Below are 27,580 nucleotides of genomic sequence, written 5' to 3' on the forward strand. Positions count from 1 at the left end.
GCCAATATTTTTTCCTCTTTTACTTGCCCGATTATCATCCCCTTGGCCTCGTAAATCATCAAAATCAATATTCATTAACTTCAAAAATTCTAATAAATAATTAGATAATCCTTGTCCGGTAGTGTCAGTAAGCGATAAAAAACCTAGAAAATTCTCTCTAACTTCGGCAAGCTTTGTTGACGAATTGAGATAAACGAACCTAACAACAATAGTAAGTTGTTCCTTGTGTGAAATTCGACATTAAATGTTGGTCAAAATTACGAGTCACCTTTTTGAAATTATGTTTTGAATAATCTAAATGGGTTTCATATTTCATTTGAATATCGTAGGTCGTAGGTGTAGTAAACATTAATAGCCTTTGTAAAAAATACCGAAAGCGAACTTGTATATTTTTGTTATTTGTAGTTTTTTTTAAAAGAATTTTGAAAATTTTGAAAGGAAAAAAAGCGTAAGCTTGAGCCTAGCAAATGTTCGGCTTGCGCCCCTTGGACTTAGCGCCCGGGTGCCTCGCACCCCTTGCACCCCCGGGTTGACACGGTCCTCATGCTCGATATGTTATTGACTTACTAGTCGTGGTATTTTCTTTCTATTGATTTCTTCTTTTAATATAAGTAATCACACCCTACTGCATTCTGCCGAGGAATCAGCTAACAAAAAGGGTTGCTTACTGAATTGATTAAATTGACAATAGTTGGGTACTATCGGTAAAATAAATATATTAGATCATACAATAAGAGATAATTAGAAACTAGAATATTAGAAGCTTTGGAAGATTTGAATCAAATAAAATATGAAGATCGAATTGGGCATAACTAAAGACATGAGTGCTTGAAACTTGCAAGAATTAGACTGAGAAGGCAGAAAAAAATGGAGGCAGGGTATTGGATAAGGTTGAAACTCTAAGTTCAAATTCTAAGCCTACATAGGCATAAATGTTTTTGTTAAAAGACAAGAAAAAAAAAAGAAGCAGAGTACTGATATCTAATATTAAATTAAAAAGGAAAGATTAGATTAGGAAAAAAATAAAATAAAAAAATATTATTGCCATTATCGTCGCCAACGTTTGATAATCGAAAAGGCTACTGAACAAAAAAGGAAGCAAAAATATATAACAGTATAAGTAATATCAATTAATTTAATAGCTCTATAGTATTAAAGTTGAGAAGTTAGATAAAATATTTCTAACTTTTTAATTCTGGTTAATTCCATCATTACTGAATAAATAATTTAATTGGAAAGTATGATATGGAAAATTATGATAATACACTAGCAGTACTAATCATGGTTCATTAAATAAAAAATCGTTTTATTGAGAAGAAAAAATCAAAAATAAGAATTGATTTGGACAACATTCTAGCATTTATCTCTAAAAAAATAAGCTTGGATTGATAATACTCTCATATACAGAGCATTTTTGATTGGAACTTAATCATACTGACTATAACTCAAAGTAGTAGATTTTTTATAGAAAAATCCGCTAAAATATCAATGTAGGAAACCCTCTCAATGAAAAATATAACTTTCGGAGATGTTAACAGTTTAAAATATTTTTGCAACTGGAAATGAATTATTTGATGCCTAATATTGGGAGTAAACTAATGGCAGGGGAGCAGAGTATGCTAAATTTGCAGACACTCGAGGGTTATGGGGACTTATTGGGTTGTGATTATTAGGTCCTAAAACCAAAAAAAGTTGGGTAAAATTTTCCATTTTAGTGGAGACTTTCCATTTTTTAATTTATTTTTCATTTCCAACAATCGTTTTTTCCGATTATAGCGCCATCTATTCATAGTTCGAAAAAATGTCTCTAATAAAAATTGCTTATTTTTACGTAAAGAATCTAAATCTGCAATAAAAATTTGGGGTCCCATTTAAGATTTTAAAGTAACCCCGCACCTAACCTCCATGGGGGGTCGTGTTTGATACCATTCGATAGATTTTTCAAAAACATTTTGAAATTGTACTTTGCAGTTTTTCGATCTGATGTTCATTTTGCGAAATATCGCGGGGTTTGTATTTTAAATTTACCCCCACCCCTCACAGTGAGGGATAATGTTTAGTACTCTCCGATAGATTTTAAAAAAATATTCAATACGTATTTTTTAGTTTTTTGATCTGAGGTTCGTTTCGCGAAATATTCGCTTTTTTTGTGAAACTTTTTGACTCACCCATTTTCTTGCGCCCCGCTCAAATCGTCAGATTTTTAAAATATAAACACTTTTGCATGTACTTAAGTTACCTTATTGGAAATTTTTGGAAAGTAGTAAGTATTAAAATTAGTTTATTATTTAAATAAAATATAAATAAGCTGTTTAAAGTATATTGATTTCGTTGAAATCATTCTAATAGAAGTATAACTTCTTACGTGCGTACAAAGTACACACACACATTCTTTTTTTATCAAACAATCATATGGGCGCGCACTATGGAGTCATCAATTATGATTTTTTTTTCAGTGTTTTTTGATAAAAATATTTACAATTTACGGGTAATATCATCATGATCAGGGCATCTACACTCCTTGAGGAGTGATTGCCGCCCTCTTTGGGCTATTCCGATTTATTTGTCTTGGGGAATCAGTCTGCATTAACCTTTTGGTTTTACAATTGGTTGTGTAACTTCTCATCTTCTACAATTTTTCTCCATTCGTTTCTGTTTTTGCTTATGGTTACCCACTCTCTAATTCCCATCTTCTTAAGGTCCTCGACTACCTGGTTCTCCCATCTGGTTTTGGGTCTTCCTCGTGGTCTGCGTGATACAGGTATCCAGTTGGTAAGATTCTTGATAACATTTTTTGGATTTCTCCTTTCTATATGTCCCATAAGCTTCTCCAGGTTATTCAAAGCAGTTGTGTTTTGTGAACATTTTTTTCTTCTCCAATATTTCCAATTCAACACAAAGTGACTCTTTGTTCTTAAATCCAGAAATTGTATTTCAAAACTATTAATGCTAATTTCAAAAGGAGAAAATTTCAACTCGGTTATCGTAGCATTCAGAGGATTTGGACAAATGCTAAAGTTTGTAAGTTTGATAAAAGCTAATTTATCAGAATAAGATGTAGGTAATGCTTTTCCTACCAAGTTTTTTAATGAAAATATTATTACACTTTCCGTGGATATTTGTTCCAGGGCCGCAGCTAAGGAGCCAAAGAGCCACATGCGGTTCCAGAGCCGCACTTTGCCGACCACTGGTCTAACCTAATTCGCACAGAATTGTACATATAACCGGTTGCCGAGAAAGCCCTTTCTGCCTCTATGCTGGTCGGTTTTAAGGTCATCAAATAGACCATGGACAAATGATCGCTTTTCACTCCTTCTGTCTCATAAACGGTCATTTCCTTTTCCAAAATCTATTCGTAATCTTTTAGAAAACCAGTTTTTCCGTGGTTATAAAAGTTTTCTCTTTCTCGATTCAATTTAATTTCAAGTTCAAGCTCCGGATTAGTTGACCCATCTTCTTCCATTATGTCCTCTTGCACTGTTTCCACAATCACTTTATTTATACGACTCAACAAATTTTTCATCTCTTGTCGCATTGCATTCTTTTCGACATGGGAAAAAAACCAGGATTGTTTAGTCCTTCGTCATACTTTTTTGGATTTTGTAAGTACACTAATGTAACTGTAATTTCAGAGAGGCGCCGTTCCGCGATTCTGTTGAGTAATACTTCCGATGGATTGGCACTAAAGCTAGATTCCTGGCTATTTAGTTTGTCTAAGACAAATTATTTCATGGTCGTGTCGGCCGTTATCAAAGAGGACTCTCTTCTGCAAATAGCTTCTACAGCCAGTTTCACCAGTTGAAGAGTGGCGATCAACTCATTGATTATTGACCACTCGTCAGCAGAGAATATTATCGCAGAATCAATGCTTTATCGATGCAAAATTTTAGGCTGTATAAATTTTCCAGCATACTCAGCTACTGCTAGCGCGATAGAATGGCAAGTTGCCGACTCACGGCTTTGAATAAAGAGGCTAAGGCCGATGCCACATTATGCGTTTTCAACGGATGCGGTGAAAACGCATCCGTTTCCAACGCAACCGGACCGACCTGTCACACTATGCGTTTAGTCTTGTGCAGTTTGTAAGCGCGTACCGATGACTCAAAACGCATCCGTTTCCAACGCAACCGGACCCATCTGTCACACTATGCGTTTTCACCGGATGCGGTGGAAACGCATCCGGTCAAAACGCATAATGTGGCATCTGCCTAATGAAGACATTAAGTAACCTATTTCGAATTTGACACGTTTGCGGATCCGCGCTGCTGGATCCAGCATGGTTTGCTGGATCCATCATGTAAAAAAAGCGCTGGATCCAGCTGGATTGCCGGATGCTGGATCCAGCAATTGCAATCTCTAATGAGGATGTCTTCTCCTTTCAAAAGTTTTCTTACTTCGTGGTTCATCAGTTTTCTAAATTCATTATTACCTAAGTTTAATGGGCCTGCTATCTTCCGAATTATTTTTCTCTCTAGGATCCCCAATCTTTCTGTGTCAGACACATTACTGGTAATATGGTCCGACAAATGTTTAAGGGTACTTCAGTTGTCGGACGCTCCAAAGTTTAGAAACCTCTATATTTACGAAACGCCCCCTCCCGAAAATTTTCCAAAATAGAAAAGTTGTCCGACTCGACATAAATAACTGAATTAAAAAAGTTCTATGAGGGAGGTAATAATTTTTTTAAATGACCATAGAGGGAATCAAAAAATCTAAAAAAAAGTACTCGTATGACCACGAATTTGAATGAATTGAATTGATCAAAAATGAATAACCATTTTCAATTTGGTTGCAAAACGAAACTACAGCAGCACCATATTCTAGTCCAATCAGAGAGTGCAGCAAGCGCCTCTACCGGTTTCGAAACTTATTAGTCTCTCATCAGGAGGCACATTATGCTACTCTCTCTGATCCAACCGAAACATACCCCGGCGTGCAGTCACGGCTTGCAACGAACAAAATGCCATAGATGCCCTAGCGGCAACTGCTATTAAAAGACTAAGTTTTCAATCTAATGGCATATAAAACATTAAAACAACATAATGTTACTATACATCCCACCAGACTGAAAACAATGGGAACCTTCTGTGGTTACACCTCCGAGGCTTCTACAATTTGCAAGCCATAACGGATGCTGAGACTAAGGAAGATGGGGGAATTTTAAAATTTATAATTCACGTCCCATCTGCTCAGCGCGGTAAAGTTCCAACGAGAATGGTTCCCTTCGTGTTCCAATCAGAGTAAACATGTAAATCAAAAATGAATAACCAATTTCAATCGTAGTTTCCTCAATCCGTAATTTCTGATCTTCCTTAGTCTCAGCATCTGTTATGGCTTGCAAATTGTAGAAGCCTGGGAGGTGTAACCAGAGAAGGTTCCCATTGTTTTCAGTCTGGTGGGATGTAGAGTAACATTATGTTGTTTTATATGCCATTAGATTGAAAACTTAGTCTTTTAATAGCAGTTGCCGCTAGGGTATCTATGTCATTTCGTTCGTTGCAATCCGTGACTGCACGCCGGGGTTTGTTTTGCTTGGATCAGAGAGAGCAGCATATGTGCCTCCTGATGAGAGACTAATAAGTTTCGAAACCGGTAGAAGTGCTTGCTGCACTCTCTGATTGGACTAGAATATGGTGTGGCTGTATTTTCGTTTTGCAACGAAATTGATAATGGTTATTCATTTTTGATTTACATGTTTACTCTGATTGGAGTACGAAGGGAACCATTCTCGTTGGAACTTTACCGCGCTGAGCAGATGGGACGTGAATTATAAATTGTAAAATTCCCCCATCTTCCTTAGTCTCAGCATCCGTTATGGCTTGCAAATTGTAGAAGCCTCGGAAGTGTAACCAGAGAAGGTTCCCATTGTTTTCAGTCTGGTGGGATGTAGAGTAACATTATGTTGTTTTATATGCCATTAGATTGAAAACTTAGTCTTTTAATAGCAGTTGCCGCTAGGGCATATATGGCATTTCGTTCGTTGCAATCCGTGACTGCACGCCGGGGTTTGTTTTGGTTGGATCAGAGAGAGCAGCCTATGTGCCTCCTGATGAGAGACTAATAAGTTTCGAAACCTGTAGAGGTGCTTGCTGCGCTCTCTGATTGGACTAGAATATGGTGCGGCTGTATTTTCGTTTTGCAACGAAATTGAAAATGGTTATTCATTTTTGATTTACATGTGTACTCTGATTGGAGTACGAAGGGAACCATTCTCGTTGGAACTTTACCGCGCTGAGCAGATGGGACGTGAATTATAAATTGTAAAATTCCCTCATCTTCGTTAGTCTCAGCATCCGTTATGGCTTGCAAATTGTAGAAGCCTCGGAGGTGTAACCGGAGAAGGTTCCCATTGTTTTCAGAATTGAATTGAATTTGATTGTCTGCATGTAATTTTGAACCGTGCCGTTCCAGACCCAAAAAGGCACTTGAAATGGAGACAAAGAACTAGATTAAAATATAAATTAAAAAAGATCATAGATTTTAATACAAAATAATTATTATCATTGAATTATAATAATCAAATTAGCACGAGTCAGTTTATATTTATTTAAAATGCTTGCTTACCTTCTGTATTTCTTGCGGTATATCAACCTCGTCCTGTTGAACGTTATTGTTATTATCATCATTATTATTATCTAAGTCTTCTTCTCTGTCCTCTGACTCGGAAGTTCTATCTACACTATCCAACTTTACAAAAGCCCTTTTCGTTTCTGGAGGAGGCGTAAAGTAGCCCGAAGACTCAGATCCTGATGATAGCGGTGGAGGCGGCAGTGCTGTTGTAGCGCTATGCTTCTCTGGAGTGTCTCTTGGAGATAGTCGAGAAATAATCGGCGTGGCGGGAACGCTTCCTAAGGCTGATCTAAAATCATAAAATGGAATTATTTAATACTTATTCTATTAATACATTTTATATTCTATTAATATATTAATATTATTAATAGAAATGAATAACAGATTCAAATTTTATATTTGATACATATAATTTTTTTAGGATTTGTTAGGATTTAAAAAATCCTACAACAAAGCGAATGCATGAATAATGTAAATGTCCTAAACGAAAATATCGTAGAAGCTATTCGAGAGGCTCAAGTAAAATGCTGCCCTAAAAGACACTAAGAGGAAAAAAGAACCATTGAAACAAAACAAATAATGAAGACTAAAAGAAAAATCAAAGCAAACGAAAGCATTGATGAAGAAAAACTGCGAAAAATAAATAAAGAAGTATCAAAAGCTATAAGGGAAGCTTTAAGGAAATTTAAGAATGAAAAAGTCCACCGAACTATAGAAGAGAATAAAAGTTTGAAAGTCCTGAGAAGACGGCTTAACAATGGAAAATGTGAAATACACAAACTAAAGAACAAAGGAGGAGTCCCCACATCAAATAGAGAAGAGCTACTACACATAGTTGAAGAATTCTATCAAGAACTATACACAAGTCAAAGAGAAGACCAAATGAACTTGGAAGCCGCCGCATCACGCAAAATTATCAACCAGGGTTTAGATCTCGTGCCAGAGATCACACTAAGCGAAATCCAGGACGCAATGAAAAAGGTAAAAAACAACAAAGCGCCAGGAGAAGATGTAGTCATAATAGAAGCCATAAAGATGGGCGAACGTGCCCTTCTCAACCAAATAAAAATTTTGTTTAACCTTTGTCTAACAGATTGTTGCATACCGGAAACATGGAACAATGCATTAACAATTTTACTACACAAGAAAGGAGACAAGGCGCACCTAGAAATCTATAGAGAAATTAGCTTATTGAACCACATCTATAAAATGTTTACCCGAATAATTACGACAAGACTAGAAAAGAAGATGGATTTCTACCAGCCTCGAGAACAAGCTGACTTCCGCTCAAAATTCTGAACAAACGATCGCCTACAAACAGTAAAAAGCTAAATAGAAAGATCTATAGAATATAACAGATCACTGGTACTTATCTTCGTAGATCTTCACAAAGCCTTCGACACGGTAGAATTAGTCAGCATTATAACTGCGCTGAACAATAGTAGAATAGATTACCGGTTTACAAAGCTAGTACAAACATTATACCAACACGCCAAAATGCATGTAAAACTACTTACATGATACCACCAGAGAAATTCATATCAAGCGAGGTGTGAGACAGTGCGATACTCTCTCACTTAAATTATTTATAACGGTCCTCGAATACGCCTTTAAAATGCTAAAGTGGGAAAATAGAGGAATAAAAATAGATGGAGAAATGCTAAATCATCTGCGTTTTGCCGACGATATAGTACTTATTACCGAAGATCTGGGTGAAGCACAACAAATGCTACAAGAATTAGAAAACGTATCTTCAACCATAGGTCTAAAAATGAACATCAGTAAGACCAAATTTATGACAAATTTAGTTCCCAGCGAACACCTAACCATCCAAAATCAAGTGGAAGAATTGACAGAAAAGTACATATATCTCGGTCATGAAATCAGAATAGGCAAGGACAATCAGACCTGCGAATTTCAACGACGAATAACACTTGCTTGGGCCGCGTATGGTTCACTGGCCAAAATTTTGAAAGGTATGTAAATGTCAACATCTACATATCTTTCAAAATGTTGGCTTTCTATTTGCATTTTGATACAACCAGACAATGTTCTAACTCTGGATTTCTTTAATTGTAGCCTTTAATCACTTATAACGCCAACCTGAAGATGATCTGTATATTGTAGAGATCGAAACCGGTCGTCGAAGTAAATTAAATGATTGTGAGTAAGTCTGTGTTTCTTTACTTCATTTAAGATTTTTTGAGATTAGTAGTGGTGCAGGATTTAACTGGAGAGACATTGTCAAGCGTTATAACATGTAAACTCGTAGACTTAGGGCTAGATATTTCAAATCTTTGTGGGCAATGTTACGATGGCAGAGACAATATTCTAAGAAAGTTACGTGGTGTGCAAACTCGAAATTTAAAACAACAGCCTGTAGAATTGTATATGCACTGTGAATCAGCATTGCATATTTGGGATGAATGAACTTTCCCCTTTGAGGGAGTGTGGGCCGTATCGCTAAATCTGGAATAATAAAGCTGTACTACTCTTAATATTCAGATATTTAAGACATTTTTTGGAAGATACTCCGACGTAGTAAGTCACTTACGGCTTGACAACATGAAAATGGTCTCACCAGAGCTCAATCGTGAGTCGTATGGCTAAATCTGGATAATATAATTTACGGTAAGTCTGCCCCCCCCCTATTATGAATTTCTAGATCCGCGCCTGACCGTGCGCATGTAGATTGTTTTTAACTTTTGGAAAGCTTGAAACTTACAAGTTTATTTGGGAGGCACATGTAATTTTTTCATTTGTGACGGGTAGCTCTATAAGACAACAGACTGAGTAAAACCCATGTTCTTCTTCTTCTTATACTTGTTGTAGATCTGTCGATTTGTTAATTCCAACGTTGAAGTATTATTTGTGAGGTAGACTGCCAGATATCTCTCCAACTTTTTGGTGGTCTCTCCTGTGGACGCTTGACAGCTGGTTTTCCTTCTAGCACAAGTCTTAGTAGTCTGTGCTCCTCCTTGGGTTTTACATGACTTAACCTTTCTCTTCGTCTTTATCTACCCCATCTTACTACATCTTGCACGCCACACTCTTCCCTGATTATGTTGTTTCGTATTCTACCCCTTCTTGTTTTTCCTGCAGTTGCTATTAGTGTCTTCATTTCGGCTGTCCGTAACATGCTTTTAGTTTTATTGGTGTCTTTTCTTGATTCAATGCCATAGGTCTTAACAATTTAGTTCTATACAATAAAAATAAATAGACGAATCCTTCTAATGATGCTGGTTCGATGGTGATGCTGGTGAAAAATGAATATTAGCGGCAGTCGAATAAGTGAGGAAGAGAACGATCTTTGGTCAATACCGAAAATCCGTGGGAATAACTGATGAATACTCAGCCTAGGATAGAGATAGAACCCTTAACAGATCAATTTTAGATCAAACTCGAACGTTTTGGAAAATAATTTGTAGGAGGAAGGATTTTGTATAATGGTTTACGAGTAATAGGTCAATAAATGAACGTAATATACGGCGATACCGGGTAATTTTACGTGTCTCCACTGAATTGCTTGAAAATTTGAATGCATGTTCCTCTTACCCGTCATTTCACATATAGACTTGTGCCGTTGGTTGCTATTACTTAGGGGGTAGAAGCTACTCCTCCACGTAGGTGAAAAATATACGTTCAAAATAAGTCCAAAAATGAATAAACTGACTAATTCTAAGCAACTCTTGTTGTATAGATTTTTTTCATTAAGTCAATAGTTTTAGAGTTATTTCGAGTGAAAATGTTTATTTTTCAACAAAAAATTAGACGGTTTTTCGCGCAAATAACTCAAAAAGTAAGTATTTGATCAAAGAACATGCTCTTAACAAAAATGTAGCTTATAAAAAAAGAAAAAAAATGTACGTATGAGGTCTCTAGACTCAAAAGAAGCAGAGTTGTAGCTCATGAACAGTAGGTTCATATTTGTCAAATTTCAAATCGAATGTTTCAACTTGAAATAACCAAAAAATGAAGCATTTTTCTGGGAAAACTCATTATAGATAGCAGTACGGAAAGGGTTTTAAGTGTGCGTGAAGTAACAAGATATTTTAAATGGGATTTACTTTTCCCCCCTGTGTTTTGACACATTTTCATACAGTGCGCTGGAATAAATGTTACCCCCTTACTAACTTATTTATTTTTAGCACATAAGCAAAACGCTCGTCGATTTTTAAAATAATCATAGTATATTATAACATCAATGTTCCGAACTTGACGCGCTCCCTCTTCAGGTGACAGTGATAACTTTGATTTTTTTTAAATGGAAAAGTACATTACAAATTATTTTGAAAGCTATTCATTTTTTTCGAATACTGAGAAAACTAATAGGTATTTTTGAAAAATTTAAACGCAGAAAGAAATAATACAGTATTATCGAGGGTCAAAAGTCCCTGAGAACTTCTATAATGATTAATTTAATAAGTCACAAGGGTGAAAAAAAAAAAGAAAATTTAGTCGTATTTTTAATTATAATATATCATTCAAAAGAAATGTTTGTTTATTCTAAGGGACTTTCAGCCCTCGGTAATAACGTAATCTTTTATTCTGCGTTTAAATTTTTCAAAAATACTTATCAGTTTTCTCAGGATTCGGAAAAAATGAATGCGTTTAAAAACAATTCGATCGAAGTTTTGCGCCTACGCTCTTAAAAAGGATTAAAGGATTATATTACATTTTTGTAATCAGTATTTCAAACACTTTTAATTGAGCTATCACATGATGTACATGATCACATTTAAAAAAATCAATATTTTGCCTGTCACCTGAAGAGGGATCGTGTAAAGTTCGAAATATTGATGTTATAATATACTTTGATTATTTTAAAAATCGACCTGTCCGAGCATTCTGTTTATGTGCTAGAAATAAATAAGTTATTAAGGGGGGGTAACACTTATTCCAGCGCACTGTATAATCAAATAAATATCCTTAACTTTAGCGTTGTCATGGTGATGACATGTGAGCAATAAATTACAACAAAAGTTTTGACAGTCTTGTGACTTGAAAGAAGTTTGGATCTTTAAATGTCAAAGTTCTAAAAATTGTAGAATAGAAAAATGTATTCCAGTGACGAAGAGTTTTTTTATTTGTTTATCGTAGATAAAATATTGTATGAAACTGTGCGTGAAGTACTTTTTGCGCACTTACGCGATGTATAGCACTCGCGACGCTCGTGCTCTAAAAATCGCGTGAGTGCGCAAAAAGCATAGTTACTTCACGAACTGTTTAATAAATAACTATTTTATGTCATATTACAAGTTATTCTACTATCCCGCACGCCGTGCGGGAAAGTTCAACTTAAGGAAACGAAATTTGGGAATGTGGCTGTTTTAGCACGGCCGTATAAAATAGCTATTTGTATAACAAGGGTGGAAAGTGCTTCTTTTCCTCCCGATAATGAAGTTTACTGCCCGACGCATAGCGGAGGGAAGTAATTATTCAAGGAAGGAAAAGGCATTTTACTCCCATGTTATACATAATATGGTTTTTCCACCTTTCTCAAATAAGTCATTTTTTCATTTTTACTTAATTTATTTATGTAACTATCCAACAAAATTAATTAGAACTAAAACTAACAAGTAAGTACAATATAACTGTCAACTGTCAAATATAAGTCAAAGTATTTGTAAACATTGTTAAATCAAAATAACAATTTACTGTTTTTTACCATTCTGCAAAATACAGGGCGTTTTATAAATAAACGTTAAAATGTATAGATACTTACGTAATAGAAAATAGTAATTGTACAGGGCGTCAATAGTTATATTTCATGAATGCAATACCATGAAGTCACTTTTACTTTTCCTCCCTAGGGAAGAAAAATACTTTTCCTCCATAGGGAGGAAAAGTACAACTTTGCTCCCTACAATCAGGTCCGGAAAAGTATACTTTCGGTAGAGGTAGGTGGAATCTTTATTTTGCTTTTTTTCTAAAAGTTTCTAGCGTTAAAACTAAACAAGTTATGTTCAAAATAAAGTTGATCCCTTTTTTTTGTTAAAAAAAGAATCGTGAAAATCACCCCCTAAGTTGTATTCCAAATGAAATTAATCGTTATCAATTTATAATTGACTTTACTTATGTAGTTTTTATATGATCTGTAAGTTTTATCGGTTCAAAGTGCTTATTTTTGAAAGCGTTGTAGTTGAAAGGGTTTGAACGGGTCACTAATTACGAGTATATGCAAACTTTGAACAGCAATATGCCATATCTCAACCAATATTTGTCGAACAGAAAAACAAAAAAATCAAAATTTTCAGAAAAGCAAAACCTACATTTTTTACTGTTCGAGATTTGTCGTTTCACTACTACTTTTTAGTTGTTTTGCAAAAACTGTGCCTAATCCCATATAATATAATATTCCAGCTAATTTCTTAAAAATGATACAAGAAGGCCATATCAGTGCTCTACTGCCTACTGTATATTACTGGATGCTGGTGAAATACCTGAGGAATAGCTTAAGTCTGTTTTTATAGCAATTCCGAAGAAGGAACGGGAACAAGATGTGAAGAATACAGGAATCATGGTTTGGTGGTTTTTACTATTACATTGACATTCCGTTTTATTAGTGTATGTATCTATATTTTTATTCTTAATATGAATAGTTACTATATAATGATATAAATATAATAATGATATTGCATTTTATTTGGTGATCATATCCAATAATAATTAAAGCATAGGTACTTTTTTAATTATATTGATTATTTCATTTATAAGAGATTCTGACCAATATAAAGCTACAGAAATCTGAATTAAATCGATAATTTTTGATAATTGTCAGTCGTTAAGTATATTACGTCAGATGCCCTTCGTTGCTACGAAAAAATACATTCAGTGACATTAATGACAATTAATATTTTAAAAATTATAAAAGTGATGACTTTCAATCGTCAAATATTTATAAAAACTTTGTGTTTAATTGTACTAATTTGTACTTCTTCTTCTTCTTCAAGTGCCGTCTCCTAATCGGAGGTTGGATATCATCATCACTATCTTTACTCTATCCACCGCTGCTCTAAAGAGTTCTATAGAACTGCATCTAAACCAGTCCCTTAAATTCTTTAACCATGACACTCTCCTTCTTCCTATACTCCTTCCGCCTCTTATCTTTCCCTGTATTATCAGTCTTAGCATTTCATATCGCGGTCCCCTCATTACGTGTCCCAGATATTGTAACTTTCTTATTTTTATTGTGTTTATTATTTCGCATTCTTTACCCATTTCTCGCAGTACTTCCGTGTTCGTTTTCCTCTGTGTCCATGCTATTCTAAGCATTCTTCTGTAACACCACATTTCAAATGACTGTAGCTTATTTATGTGTTCTTGCTTTAATGTCCAGCTTTCAAGTCCATATTGTAGTATCGAGAACACGTAGCATCTCAAAGCTCTTGCTCTCAGTTCTAAGCTAAGGTCTTTCTTGCAGAGAACTGTTTTCATTTTTACAAACGCATTTCTTGCTATTTCTATCCTGGTCCTTATTTCTGTTGTTTGATCATTTTTCTCTGAAATCCAGGTTCCTAGGTATTTGTATTTATCAACCCTTTCTATCGGCACATTTCCCAAATGTATGCTTGTTTGTATGTTTGTTTTCTTAGTTATTATCATGTATTTGGTCTTTTTTATATTCATTTTTAGTCCATATTCTTTACAGAAATTGTTTGTTTTGTTCAGTAGTAGTTGGAGTTGTTCAGCAGAGCTTGCTATAATCACGGTGTCATCTGCATATCTTATGTTGTTAATAGATCTTCCGTTAATTATTATTCCTGCACTTTGAGATAGCAATGCTTCTTCAAAAATGGCTTCACTATATGCATTAAAGAGTAACGGAGACATAATACATCCCTGCCGCACTCCTCTCCTGATTTCTATTTCTGGACTGGGTTCGTTATCTATTACAATTTGTGCTCTTTGGTTCCAGTAAAGGTTTGTTATTATTCGTAAGTCCCCTTTGTCTAATTTGTACTTACATAAATAAATTACAATAAAATTTTGGTTTTGAACAGTTTTATTCATGAAATAATCGCAACAAATTGCACTCGAACTCTAAAATTAATATATAATTTTTGCCCTCGTGACACTTTGACATAATTTCACTCGCCTTTAGCTCGTAAAATTAAAACTGTCAAAGTGCCACTCGGGAAAAATTCAATAATTTTAGAGCTCTTGTGCAATTACTACTGAAAATTTACGATTGAGTTGATATTTTTTCCTCTCTTAATTTATTATCGATCTTCTTAAATTAGACTACATTTTAATACACATTATACAAAGCATATTCATTATTTCAATATTGTTTAATAAGCGCTGAAAAGCCGATCTCATAATTAAAAGCCCTATCAAAAACTAGGCGTTAACTTTAGCGTTAGTTTACTATACACTTCACACTAACCCATTGGCACATTTCCAAAAATTACTAGATAATGGTTTCCACTCAGCATTCCCTTTTTATTAATTTTAATCCTTTATCTTTCGTCCTTGAAATTGTTAGGGTACGGCTCCCAAATATCAATTTGTTTGGTTTATTTTTCTATTGATTATGCTTCGATACCCTTGAAACATTTTGTATAAGTAGGTAAAGAAGTTAGTATTTTGTGCCTTTTCATGGAAATTTAACTAACGATAATGTTTATTCATTACTATAACCGTCTATAACACAGTTCGAATGCTTGTATCTCCCCTAGAATTGAAAAAGAAATAAGACCGGCCTACTATAGATACATAATATGTAGGTTTTATTCGGTATTTTATTGGCATATTTTTTTACATTTAACATCATGTTCTATAAAATGTAAGGCTAGAATATCAAAAGTTAAAAAGCCTACAAAGATTTAAAGTTTTATGTAAAAAAGTTAAAAATTCAAAAGACAATAGTTTTTAATTAACCAGGCATCCGACAGGTTATTTTTTTGCCACTAACAGACAGTTTAATAATCTCAAAAAATATATCAAAAATCTTCAAAAATCGCGTTACGTACTACTTGAACGCTCCCTAAGCGATTTAAAATCTAAAAAATGCAAAAATAAGCATTTTCGAAGCTTGAAGACGTCCACTCGACCCTTAAGCCGCCGCGGTGGCGCGTCGCACTATTTGATTGGCGTATTTAATTAGCACATTGGCAATATTTAACTGAATAAATAAATAAATAAAAAAAACTATGTTAATAATAGATTAAAAACTTTTAATAAATGCTCGCATAAGTACCTACGTATATAATATAATTTCTCGTGAGTATGTATAATATATTTGTGCGTCTCTGTCGCATGTATACACTTAAAGTGCGACGCATGATGATTAACAATAAAAAACAACGGTATATATTGAAATAAACTCAGATTACTCGTTAGAATCTTGAAGTTGAATGTATAAGCTACAATTTAGGCACTTGCCAACCTGAACACTAATAATTTATACATGAGTTTTCAAGCCTCTAAAATGCATATGCGTATTTTCGCCTTTTTTAGATTTTAAATCGCTTCTAACTCGAAAACTATCAACATTTGAGAAAAATAACAGGAGATCTTTTTAGTTTACAATTGTCCAAAAAACCTAAAAATACATTTTTTGGAGCAAAAAGGTTTAAAAAATTGTTACCTGTGTAAAAAAAATGTACAACCTGTCTGAAGTTTGGAATGAGTTTTGTGCAACTGATTCTCATTAGGAAGTTGAGATATTCATCTGTTAGCTGAGATGTGTACCGATTTTTAATAAAGTTCATTATTGAAAACGCTGCTTCACACACATAAGTTGAGCCAAACATGGTACACAATTTCAAGGTCAAACATTTTCAAAATTTCAAAACACTATATTCTGAATTTAATCGCGGTCCGCACAAAACTAGCCTAGGGTCCGGATGCGGACCGCGGTCCGCTAATTGGTGACCCCTGGCATAGATGAATATACAATAGAAAGCTATCTAGCCGCTAGTTCCACTACATGCAAAATTTCCTTGTATTTTAGGCGCTTCAGCATTGTTGGGGTGTATTACACCCCACCTGTCGGATGCCGGGTTAACTAATGATCCTTTCCTCATATCTTCTTCTTTTCTTCTTAGCCTTCTATTTTCCCCTTTTGTAAATATGTCTCTCCGAACTCCTTCCATCGATATCTATCCTCAGCAGCATACTTTCAATTTGTTGTAGATATTTTTTTGATGTCACCTACACATCTCATTTGTGGTCCTTCTCTTGGTCGTCTATTGTAAGGTCTCAGTGGCCTGCAAAGCTTCATTTGAATTTGGTAATTTGTGTTGTGATATCCTCGAATTTTTTTTGATCTTACCCAGTCGTTTCTTTTTCTTAAAAATCGTATACCTAACATTGCCCTTTCCATTGCTCTTGTGGTTGTGGCTAGTTTTATCATATTTTCCTTGATTAGGGTCCAGCTTTGACATCCATATATTATTATGATAGGAACGGTGCACTGGTTGAGCGCTTTCCTGCTCAAGTGTTGGGGTATTTTGCGGTTCTTAAGTATCCAATTGAGTTTTCTAAATCCTGCCCATACAAGTCGTACTCTTATAGTAATTGCCGCACTTTGGTTCTCTTTGTCAAGTTTCAGAGTTTGGCGTAGGTGGATATATTTTTAGGGACTTGAGAGACTTGAGAGACTTGTAAGACTGGTATGGGAGGAGATTCCTACAGGCAAAAGACCACTCGGACGTCCCAGAATGCGATGAAGAGATAACATCCAAGCAGATCTCCGAAAAATGAACGTCCCATTTGACCCTAGGTTAATGGAAGACCGAACAAATTGGCAGAAAGTTGTACAGTCAGCCAGGACCCACCCAGGGTTGTAGCGCTACGTGATGATGAGATATATTTTTGGCCTTATTTATCTCATTGCCATCTACATACGTCTGGAGTCTTCTGTGTTTGTCTTTGTTTTTGATTTTATCATATTAATTTTTTTTAGACCAACGTATTGGTAGCTTTCTACGAGCTCCTTTACCTTAATTTGTAGTTCCTCGATATGCTCGCTATAATCATGATGTCGTCAGATAATCTGTGGTGGTTATTGCCATTAACGTTGATGCCATATGCTGACCAATTTGTATTTCAATGACGCTTTATAGGGCTAAATTAAACATTTTTGGCAATATTACGTAGCTTTATTGAACTACAATCTTATTCGCATAGTTGCATATATCTCGAATTTAGTCTTCTCTTCTTTCTCATAATCCTTAGTGGATGTAGGGTTCCGCCTCTTATCCATTTCTTTCATGCGCTTCTTCATGCGCCAGGTTCTTCATCTCTCTTATATTCATGTCTTTCCTTTCACCTATCGAGGCTAAAATTATTAATAACTTGTTCTATGGCCCACATCTCGATACTATGAAATACCTTTTCATAGTCCACGTTTTCAAGAAATAAAAGCATAATGCCACACAATTCCAGATTCGGTTTCCCGATTTTGAACAAACTCTAAATTTTGATTTCTACCCCTTTTACTACAAAAACACGCTTACGTCAGTTCAGATGTCTGATGTCCAAAATATTAGAATATAACTTTTCATTATGGCCATGTCCCTCTTAAGGTAGACATTCACGGTCATGCCATCGCGTCAAATCAAATGGTGTGATATACAGCCAAATTTTGATCGTGAGTGTTGAATGATTGCTTTTTTGGCATGATACCAAAATCCGGATTTCCATTCGATTCGTTATCCATCACGTCATGCCGTTGCTTGACGCCAAGCCATCATGCCGTCCTCTCGTGAGTGGCGATACCATAGATATAATAACTAGTAGATTAGGCAAGGTATGGGTCGCTCTATGCATCGAGGTGTAACGCCAATATTAAGGATTGAATGGTCTAGCCATCTTTGTCTGTCGCATGCTCGGGATCGCTTGGTTAAAAGAGATAGATAGACCACCGATCGACTGCTTCCGCGTTACGATTTTGTGCTCAGTATGCTTTGTCTAGTCTTATTATGTCTATGGGTGATACACCCATAGACATAAGGGTCTTTGGAAGATGCAGAGATGGGAATCAAAGTGAATGGAGTATTAATCAACAACATTCGATATGCTGATGATGCTGTCTTAATTTGCGACAACATAGCAGATCTTCAACAACTTGTCACTATAATCGGAGAATACAGTAAGCAAATGGGATTAGAGATTAATACCAAAAAGACCAAATTCATGATCATCTCCAGAAACTTGGATGCATTTGAAAACTCCACCATAACACTGAATACTAAGTCCATTGAGAGAGTGAGCAAATTCAAATACCTAGGAACGTGGCTTTTTGAAGACTGGGCATCGGACAGGGAAGTAAAATGTCGCATTGAGCAAGCTCGACAAGCTTTCGTAAAATTCAGGAAGGTACTGAGCTGCTCAGAGTTCGACCTTACACTGAGACTAAGGTTTACTAAATGCTACGTGTGGTCGGTGCTGCTATATGGTATAGAGGGCTGGACACTCAAAACGAGGGATATAAACAGATTAGAAGCCTTCGAAATGTGGCTTTATCGCCGTATCCTAAAGATACCATGGACGGCGAAAGTCACAAATGTGGATGTCCTTAAAAGAATCAACCAAGAACGTCAGCTTTTCGAAAACATCAAGAAAAGAAAAACGGCGTATTTGGGTCACATCATGCGAAACGAAAAATACCAGTTCCTTCAACTTATAATCCAGGGTAAAATTGAAGGCAAGAGAGGAATAGGACGCAAGAAAATGTCCTGGCTCCGAAACATAAGGCAATGGACAGGGATTACCGACATACAATCACTGATCCACATTGCAAGAAACAGAGAGTTAATGGAAAATGTGATCGCCAACATCCATTAGTGGATTTGCATTTGAAGAAGAAGAAGTGATACACCGCGTCATGCCTTCAAATCAAGTCAAGTATGGGAGAAATACTACGAAGAGTTATTCAAGGCGAGAGAAAGTTCTCTCGAATATACAGAGGATACAGACCTTGATGAAATCGCAAAGCCGTCATATGGGGACTTTTTACGTGTGATAAGAAATCTAAAACAAAAGAAAGCAGCAGGCCCAGATGAAATCTAAAACGAGCTAATAAAACGAGGCGGAGAAGAACTACAACGGAAAATATACCAGCTAGTAACAAGGATATGGGAAGAAGAAAGAATGCCCGAAGAATGGAAAACTGGATGGATATTTCTAATTCTAAAGAAAGGGGACACTACAGAATGCAACAACTATAGAGGAGTAACACTGTTAAACAGCTGCTACAAAATATTGACAGCACTAATCAGACAAAAACTCTCAAAATACATTGAAATAGGACACTATCAGCACGGATTTAGAGAGGAAAGGTCAACAATAGACGGAGTTCACATAATCACACAGTCCAATTGAAAAATTTTACGAACATGATATCGATTTACACATCCTTTTCATAGATTTCAGGCAAGCGTTTGACAGCTTAACAGGAGCCGACCTAATAGAAGACATGAAAAACCTAGATATACCAATGCAACTTATAAAACTTACGAAAATGGCAATGGAAGGATTGACTTCAGTAATAATTACAGATAACGGTATCACCAAAAATATAGAAATAGCAAGTGGAGTACGATAAGGTGACTTTCTATCAACGTCATTATTTAATGTCGCAATAGAAGGAACAATAAGACCTATAGAAATAAAGGTTACAATAATTATAACATCATCGTCGCAACTTGTGGCGTTTGCTGACGACATAGCATTAATTAGCAGAAACCTGAACAGTTTAAAGAAAGAATTTACGAAATTATGCAAGGAAGCATCCAAAAGGGGTTTAGAAATAAATCAAAACAAAACAAAATACCTAATATGCCCAAGAAAAAATCCAGTTAATGTGACAAGTTTAAATATTGGTGAATATGAGTTTGAAAAGGTAGAACACTTTAAATATCTTGGAGTCTCAGTTAATGGAACTAATGATAGAAGCCTCGTAATTAGTGAAAGAATCCAGGCAGGAAACAGAGCCTACTGGACATACAATAACTTCCTCAAAGATAACAAGCTTACTCAGAATACTAAACTGAAAATTTACAAAGCAGCAATTAGACCAGTAATCACATATACTGCTGAAGTAATGTGTCTGACCCAGAAAGAGGAAGAAAGATTGAGGATCCTAGAGAGAAAAGTAATTCGGAGGATAGCAGGCCCACTAAACTTAGGTAATAATGAATTTAGAAAACTCATGAACCACAAAGTAAGAGGACTTCTGAAAGGAGCAGACATCGTCAGATTTATCAAGGCGCAGAGACTCAGATATATGGGACATATAGAAAGGAGAAATCCAGAAGCCGTCCTCAAGAAAATTTCCAAATGGAGACCTGTATCAGGCAGACCACGAGGAAGACCCAAAACTAGATGGGAGAACCAGATAGTCGAGGACCTTAAGACGATGGAAGTCAGAGAATGGGTAACCATAAGCAAAATCAGGAACGAATGGAGAAAAATTGTAGAAGATGCCAAGTCACACCACCAATTGTAAAACCAAAATGTTAATGCGGATTAATTCACCGCGACAAACGAATCCGAAGGGCCCAAAAAGGGCGGCAATCACTCCCCTAGGACTGTGGATGCCATGATGATGATGATGATGATGCCTTGTCAACCCTTATTATGTCTATGGGCGATACACCGCGTCATGCCTTCACGCCACCCTCCCGTCAATGTTCAAACCCACGTCCATTTTTCGTTCATCCTACGCTGATTTCTTCTTCGGAATCCGACATTGTGCGTCTTCACTGAACCACGTCAAATAAGAAATGATAACCAATTTGGATTGATCGTGAATAAGCTATGAGTTTGGCGTCAATCCATTTTACTGAAGTCATTTGGCGTGGCTCCAAATGGATTGACCGTGAATGCCCAGTATTGAAAAGTTAGGCATCACTACTTGTCAGAGATGCTTTTCTTTGTTATTGCCTAATGTAAAAATAATATTTATAATTCTTTCTAATTAATGATATCAATAGTTTGTTGGGGACTATACATAAAGGTACTGTAATTTCTTAGTTATTCATTAGAAACTCTTCTACAGAATAATATCAGAGATAATATAGTCTTTCAGATAGATAGGCTTATGTTTGTTTACGGAACTTATGGAAAGATGTTGCGCATTTAAGTTGTAAAGGGTTGTATAGTTTTTTTGCGGAATACAATATATATTTCTTTACTAACTCATTGTACAGGATCGGTAAACAGACATCAAAGGTTGAATTTCTGGTGCAGTGTTCATGATTAGGTCTTGCTGGATGTGTAGGTGTTTACGATTTAAGCAAACAGTTTCTAAAATATATAAAGAAGGAAATATTAAAATTCCGTGAAGTAGCGAAAGTAGCGGTAACGGTAACGGTAACTTTGAAATAGGTGCTTCAAAGTGTTGTTCTTCTGAGGCCAAACAGATATCATATTGCTCTTTTTTATAATTTAAAAATAACATCGGATTGGGCAGCTGTTCCAGAAGCCCAAAAAGGAAGTCTATATCGCCGGTCCGGAATAAGAACGACGTAACTGCAAAAAGCCAAATTTCTCAGGAGAGCAAAGAAACGATTTTTAAATATTAATAAAACATGGATTAAATGAGGAGTAATTGTCCAGGAGCATCGGTATGGCGTTTATTCTTACAATTATGACTTTTATTTTTATCCCTAATGGTTCGAATTTTATTATCCTAATTTAATCCCCGCATTTCAACCCTTTTTACAGTTGCGTCATTCTTCATCTAAAAATTTTCAAATATTTAAAATAGTGATTAAATAAAGAGTAAGCGTTCGGAGCATCAATATGGCGTTTATTCTTACAATGATGGCTTTTAGTTTCATCCCCATTGGTTCTAATTTTATTATCTCAATTTAGTCTCCCCATTTTCAGACCTATCTTCAGTTGCGTCATTCTTGATCTGAAAAATTTTTTGTACAAAAGGACTATTTTTAAATATTTATTATGCCGTTTGTTGTTACAGCGATGGCTCTTATTTTCATCCCTATTGGTCCGAATTTCATTATCTTAATTTAGTCCCACCATTTTCAACCCTATTTACAGTTGCGTCATTCTTCATCTGAAACAAGGTCTAAAATGGTGCGTATCTCAATAACGACGTAACTACCCTGTGGTGGCTCAGCACATAGTTACAGTTCTGTCGCTTTTGTAACATCTATATTACTCTGGGCTAATTAGCAAAATACAAGGAAAAGTTATTTACCAGCAATTTTATTGCTGGAATCGAATCTTATTATTGTATGTATTAATAATATAGGTATGCAAAGTCCGCAGATAGTGTGCTACTTTTTTTATAAACAAAATGGCGCCCGAAAATCGTGTTTTTTTCAATTTTTGCTCTATAACTCCAAAGATTTTAACTTTACACCAAAAACACCCAAATAAAAATTCACCCCACTTAAGTTCTGCATAGAGACGTGTTTCTCGCGATTCACTTCGACGAAAACTTTCCCCGTAAAAAGCGGGTTTGTCCAACAAAGTCTTTAATTTTTAACTAAAATTTTAGATAAGTAATTGTTAATCAATAATTAAATAACTTGGTAATCTAAAAGCCCTTTTTGCATAGATTATAATTCCAGAAGCCGATGGAAATTGAATGAAGAGTTTAGCAACAATTGAATTGTTAATTAAAAATTACGGTCGCTATAATAACGACAATAATTATGATGCATAAGAATAACTATGAGTTTTTCATAAAAAATCACTATACCTATCTAGTGTACTTTACAAAATTGAAATTGGACTATTTAAGCGGCCTCAGGAATATTTTAAAATTATAAACAATTTTTGGGCTTATAAACAAATAGAATATCTCGGGAAATATTAAACTAAATTAAATTGTAAAAACGGCATTCGAAAAACAGCGACAGGGAGCTTCTTTTAAAAGAAAAGATGTTTAATTGTGATGAGTAGTTCCTGAGATACAACCGGTCAAAATTTACCAGAATTTACGGCAAAGATATAAACAATAGGATCATAATTTTCAAACCATCACCTTTTTATTTTTGTCCTCTTTCTCCACACCAATTTTCATATCCTTAAAATCCTCATAACATATATTATTATAATAAAAACTATCGATAGTACGTGTGAAAATTGTCAAAATAGCAAAATTCCAATCAAAAATTAGGTTGGAGAAACTGTAACCCTCAAAGTTCAAAATCGGTATACGTTAAAAAAATGCATTTTATCGGCTTCCCATGGAGCAATTTCCTTCATTCTTTTTTTGTTCCCAAGTAACTCGAGTAGGGCCATCGAACTGACGCATTATTAAATGTCAGACTTGCTTTTGTTTTGTTATAATAGATTAATTTATTTATAAGAACAGAAAACTACATATTTTTCCCAGTTGTAGGCTTTTTTTTATATAAACTTACTACAAATGTACCTTTTAAAGTTAAAAACATAAATATTCTCATTTAAATGCTGTATAATTATTTAAACAATCTTTATTTAAACAAATTAAAATTTTGTGTTATAATAAATAAATTAATTAATTATAACAAAACAGAAGCAAGTCTGACATTTAATAATGCGTTAGTTCGATGGTTCTACTCGAGTTACTTGGGAACAAAAAAAGAATGAAGGAAATTTCTCCATGGGAAGCCGAGAAAATGCATTTTTTTAACGTATACCGATTTTAAACTTTGAGGGTTACATTTTCTCCAACCTAATTTTTGATTGGAATTTTGCTATTTTTGTCAATTTTCACACATATTATCGATAGTTTTTATTATAATAATATATGTTATGAGTGATTTAAGGATATGAAAATTGGTGTGGAGAAAGAGGAAGAAAATAAAAAGGTGATGGTTTGAAAATTATGATCCTATTGTTTATATATTTGCCGTAAATTCCGGTCAAATATGACCGGTTGCATCTCAGGAGCTACTCATCATAATTAAATTTTTCTTTTGGAAGAAGCTCACTGTCGCTGTTTCTCGAATGCCGTTTTTACAATTTAATTTAGTTTAATATTTCCCGAGGTATTCTATTTGTTTATAGGCCAAAAAATTGTTTATAATTTTAAAATATCCCTGAGGCCGCTTAAATAGTCCAATTTTAATTCTGTAAAGTACATTAGATAGGGATAGAATCTTTTTATGAAAAAATCATAGTTATTCTTATGCATCATAATTATTGTCATTATTATAGCGACCGTAAATTTTTAATTAACAATTTAATTGTTGCTAAACTGTTCATTTAGTTTCCATCGGATTTTGGAATTATAATCTATACACAAAGGGCTTTTACATTACCAAATTATTTAATTATCGATTAACAATTACTTATCTAAAATTTTAGTTGAAAATTAAAGATTTTGTTGGAAAACCCCGCTTTTTACGGGGAAACTTTTCGTCGAAGTGAATCGGGAAAAGCACGTCTCTATGCAGAATTTAATTGCGGTGAATTTTTATTTGAGTGTTTTTGGTGTAAAGTTAAAATCTTTGGAGTTATAGAGCAAAAATTGAAAAAAACACGATTTTCGGGCGCCATTTTGTTTATAAAAAAAGTAGCACACTATCTGCGGACTTTGCATACCTATATTATTAATACATACAATAATAAGATTCGATTCCAGCAATAAAATTGCTGGTAAATAACTTTTCCCAAAAATGGCCTATTCTCCGATAATCAGCCCAGACTATATACAGTATTTTAGAAGTTAATTACGCAATAAACAGGAATTGATAAAATTTGCAGTTAGTTCATTCTTATTCCGGACCGGCGATATATCGAAGTTTAGATTACTTTTGTTGTAGACTGGCACAAGTCCGAAAATTCTAGGTCAATGTAAATCTGTTGGTATTTATTGGACATAAAAGTTTTTTTCTGTATACCTTGTTGTTCCTATTATTGCTTACTTTCGGACTAAGCTGAAATAGTTTCTGGTATAAATTACATTGGCTAGAAAAACTTAATTTCAGCAAAACGTTATACACTTACGCCCACATCAAAGATTATATTTGCTGATATGTCTTTAGTAGCCATAATAAATGTAAAGAGTCTAAGATGGTGAAAACTAGATTAGTTATCGATCGCGGTGTTAATTTTATTGTTACTCAATGCAAATTTTTACGAGACTTGTTCTTATTTAGGTCACTTAATCAGCATATATTCATCATTTATATGAAAGCTTCAGTTCTATCGATTTTTCCAGTTTTCCGGGGATTCGTAAAAACTGATTATTCACACCTAAATAAAAACCAAGCAAAATTTGTTTTGCAAGGTTACATCATTTGTGCAATTGTAGCAATCACTGAGTTTGCAATCATTTGAATTAAGAAAGAATTACAGTAGACTCCCGTAAGTTCGGCCACCTTGGGACTGGGCCCTAGGCCGAACTAACCGATGTCTACCTAAAAAAATGCCCATTTATTGTTTGTTTGTACGGATCTAGCAAACACAAAACACTTGCACATTCTGTAGAATACAACACAGAGGGATACTCTGACATATCGATAAATTTTTGGCAAAGTAACGTAAGTGACATTTTTGGCGAAAATCATGTTTTTCCATTAAATTGACACCATTATTGTTTAGAAGGTACTGCCAAAGTGTAGTAAGCCTAGAATTACTTTAAACATAATATGTATAATATGTATAGGCTTACTACACTTTGGCAGTACCTTCTGAACAATAATAGCGTTAGTTTAATGGAAAAACATGATTTTCAAAAATGTCATTTTTGTTACATTGCCAAAAATGTATCGATATTATTAACGCACATGAAAAGACAGAAGGTTGCAAAACACTACAAAACAATACTTACAGAAGTGTAATACACTTACAGAACTGTATAAGTAGGCCTAATAAAATTGAAAAATATTATTGTACATTTCAAAACGTCGCGTCGTTCAAAACCTCGTTGTGTAGCTTCTTTTTAAAGTTGATCCACTGCAAAACATCTTCTTCAACAATGGGAGAACAGTTCGGTAGTTGCTGTAGGTCGTGCAATAAAGCTACATTGTCATCAGGTTATCTTCTATATCATCAATATTATCTTCTATATTTGGCCAAACTTTTTTAAGACTTTACAAATGTCGACGGTGATATTTCGTCGTATGCCTTGGCCGACATATACACAACATCCTGCTTATTAACTAACACTTCTAGGTCTAAGTTGTCATCAGCCTCTAGTTTAGAAAGAACTTCAGAAAGCAGTTTTCGGCGATACTTCCTCTGGAAACACTCAATGGTCCCTTGATCTATCGGCTGTTGAAGATTGGGAACAGCAATCTAACTTCTTTTTCATCGGCACACTGAATATCTTCCTGGTGAGTAAGCGCGTAGTCAGGAAGTAGAAGTGCTTTGATGGGCAGTTTTAATTTTGTCAAATATTTTTCCACTTTGGGAACAAATTCATAAATCAACTATTCTCTGAACAAATATGTGTCCATCCACGCTAATTTCTGCGACCGATAATACACTGGGAGATTTTCCACGTTTATGTTGTTAAACGCTCTCGGTTTTGCTGCTGTGCCAATGACAAATAGGGGTCATTGTGGATGCTTGAAGCGTTTGAACACAAGGCGACCGATATAATCTCTTTGCTGACTTTAAACCCTCAGTAGATGTTTCTTTCGGGGTGCAAAGGTTTTTCTGGGCAGAAGTTTAAAATTTAACCCACGTTCGTCGACGTTGTCTATTTGCTCTGGGCTTAAGTTTAGGTCACCGATGATTTTTTTAAATCTTGCAGAAAAATATTGGTGGCCGCTCAACCAGAGAGCCGGCCGGACTAAGCGGAGACCGAACTAACCGAGGCCGACCTTACGGGAGTCTACTGTAGGTGTTAATTGCTTGACTTGTTAGGAGATAATTGTTACTACTATTAATTATATAGTCGTCTTACTGCCGCAACTTTTGATTAATTAACTAACTAATTAACTTTAAATAAACCTACGTTTAAAACTTTAACTTGAACTGAAAAATCCTCTCAATTTAAAAATTATTAAATGACTGAAACATATTGAATTAAATAACATTGCCGACGACAAACTTTGTAAAAAAATTGATAAAATAAAGTGAAAAAACAAAG

The 27,580-nt window shown here is 34.9% G+C and overlaps 1 protein-coding gene across 1 annotated transcript in view; it reads right to left on the reverse strand.

Annotated features, from left to right (window-relative positions):
• LOC126885552 (uncharacterized) overlaps positions 1–27,580 on the reverse strand; it is a 100,711-nt gene that overhangs the window by 24,885 nt on the left and 48,246 nt on the right. Inside the window, exon 3 of the mRNA XM_050652136.1 lies at positions 6,565–6,859. Coding sequence (XP_050508093.1) covers positions 6,565–6,859 — 295 coding nt within the window. The remainder of the gene's footprint in view (positions 1–6,564; positions 6,860–27,580) is intronic.

This window comes from Diabrotica virgifera, chromosome 5 (genome assembly GCF_917563875.1).
Source record: "Diabrotica virgifera virgifera chromosome 5, PGI_DIABVI_V3a".
NCBI classification, from domain to species: domain Eukaryota; kingdom Metazoa; phylum Arthropoda; class Insecta; order Coleoptera; family Chrysomelidae; genus Diabrotica; species Diabrotica virgifera.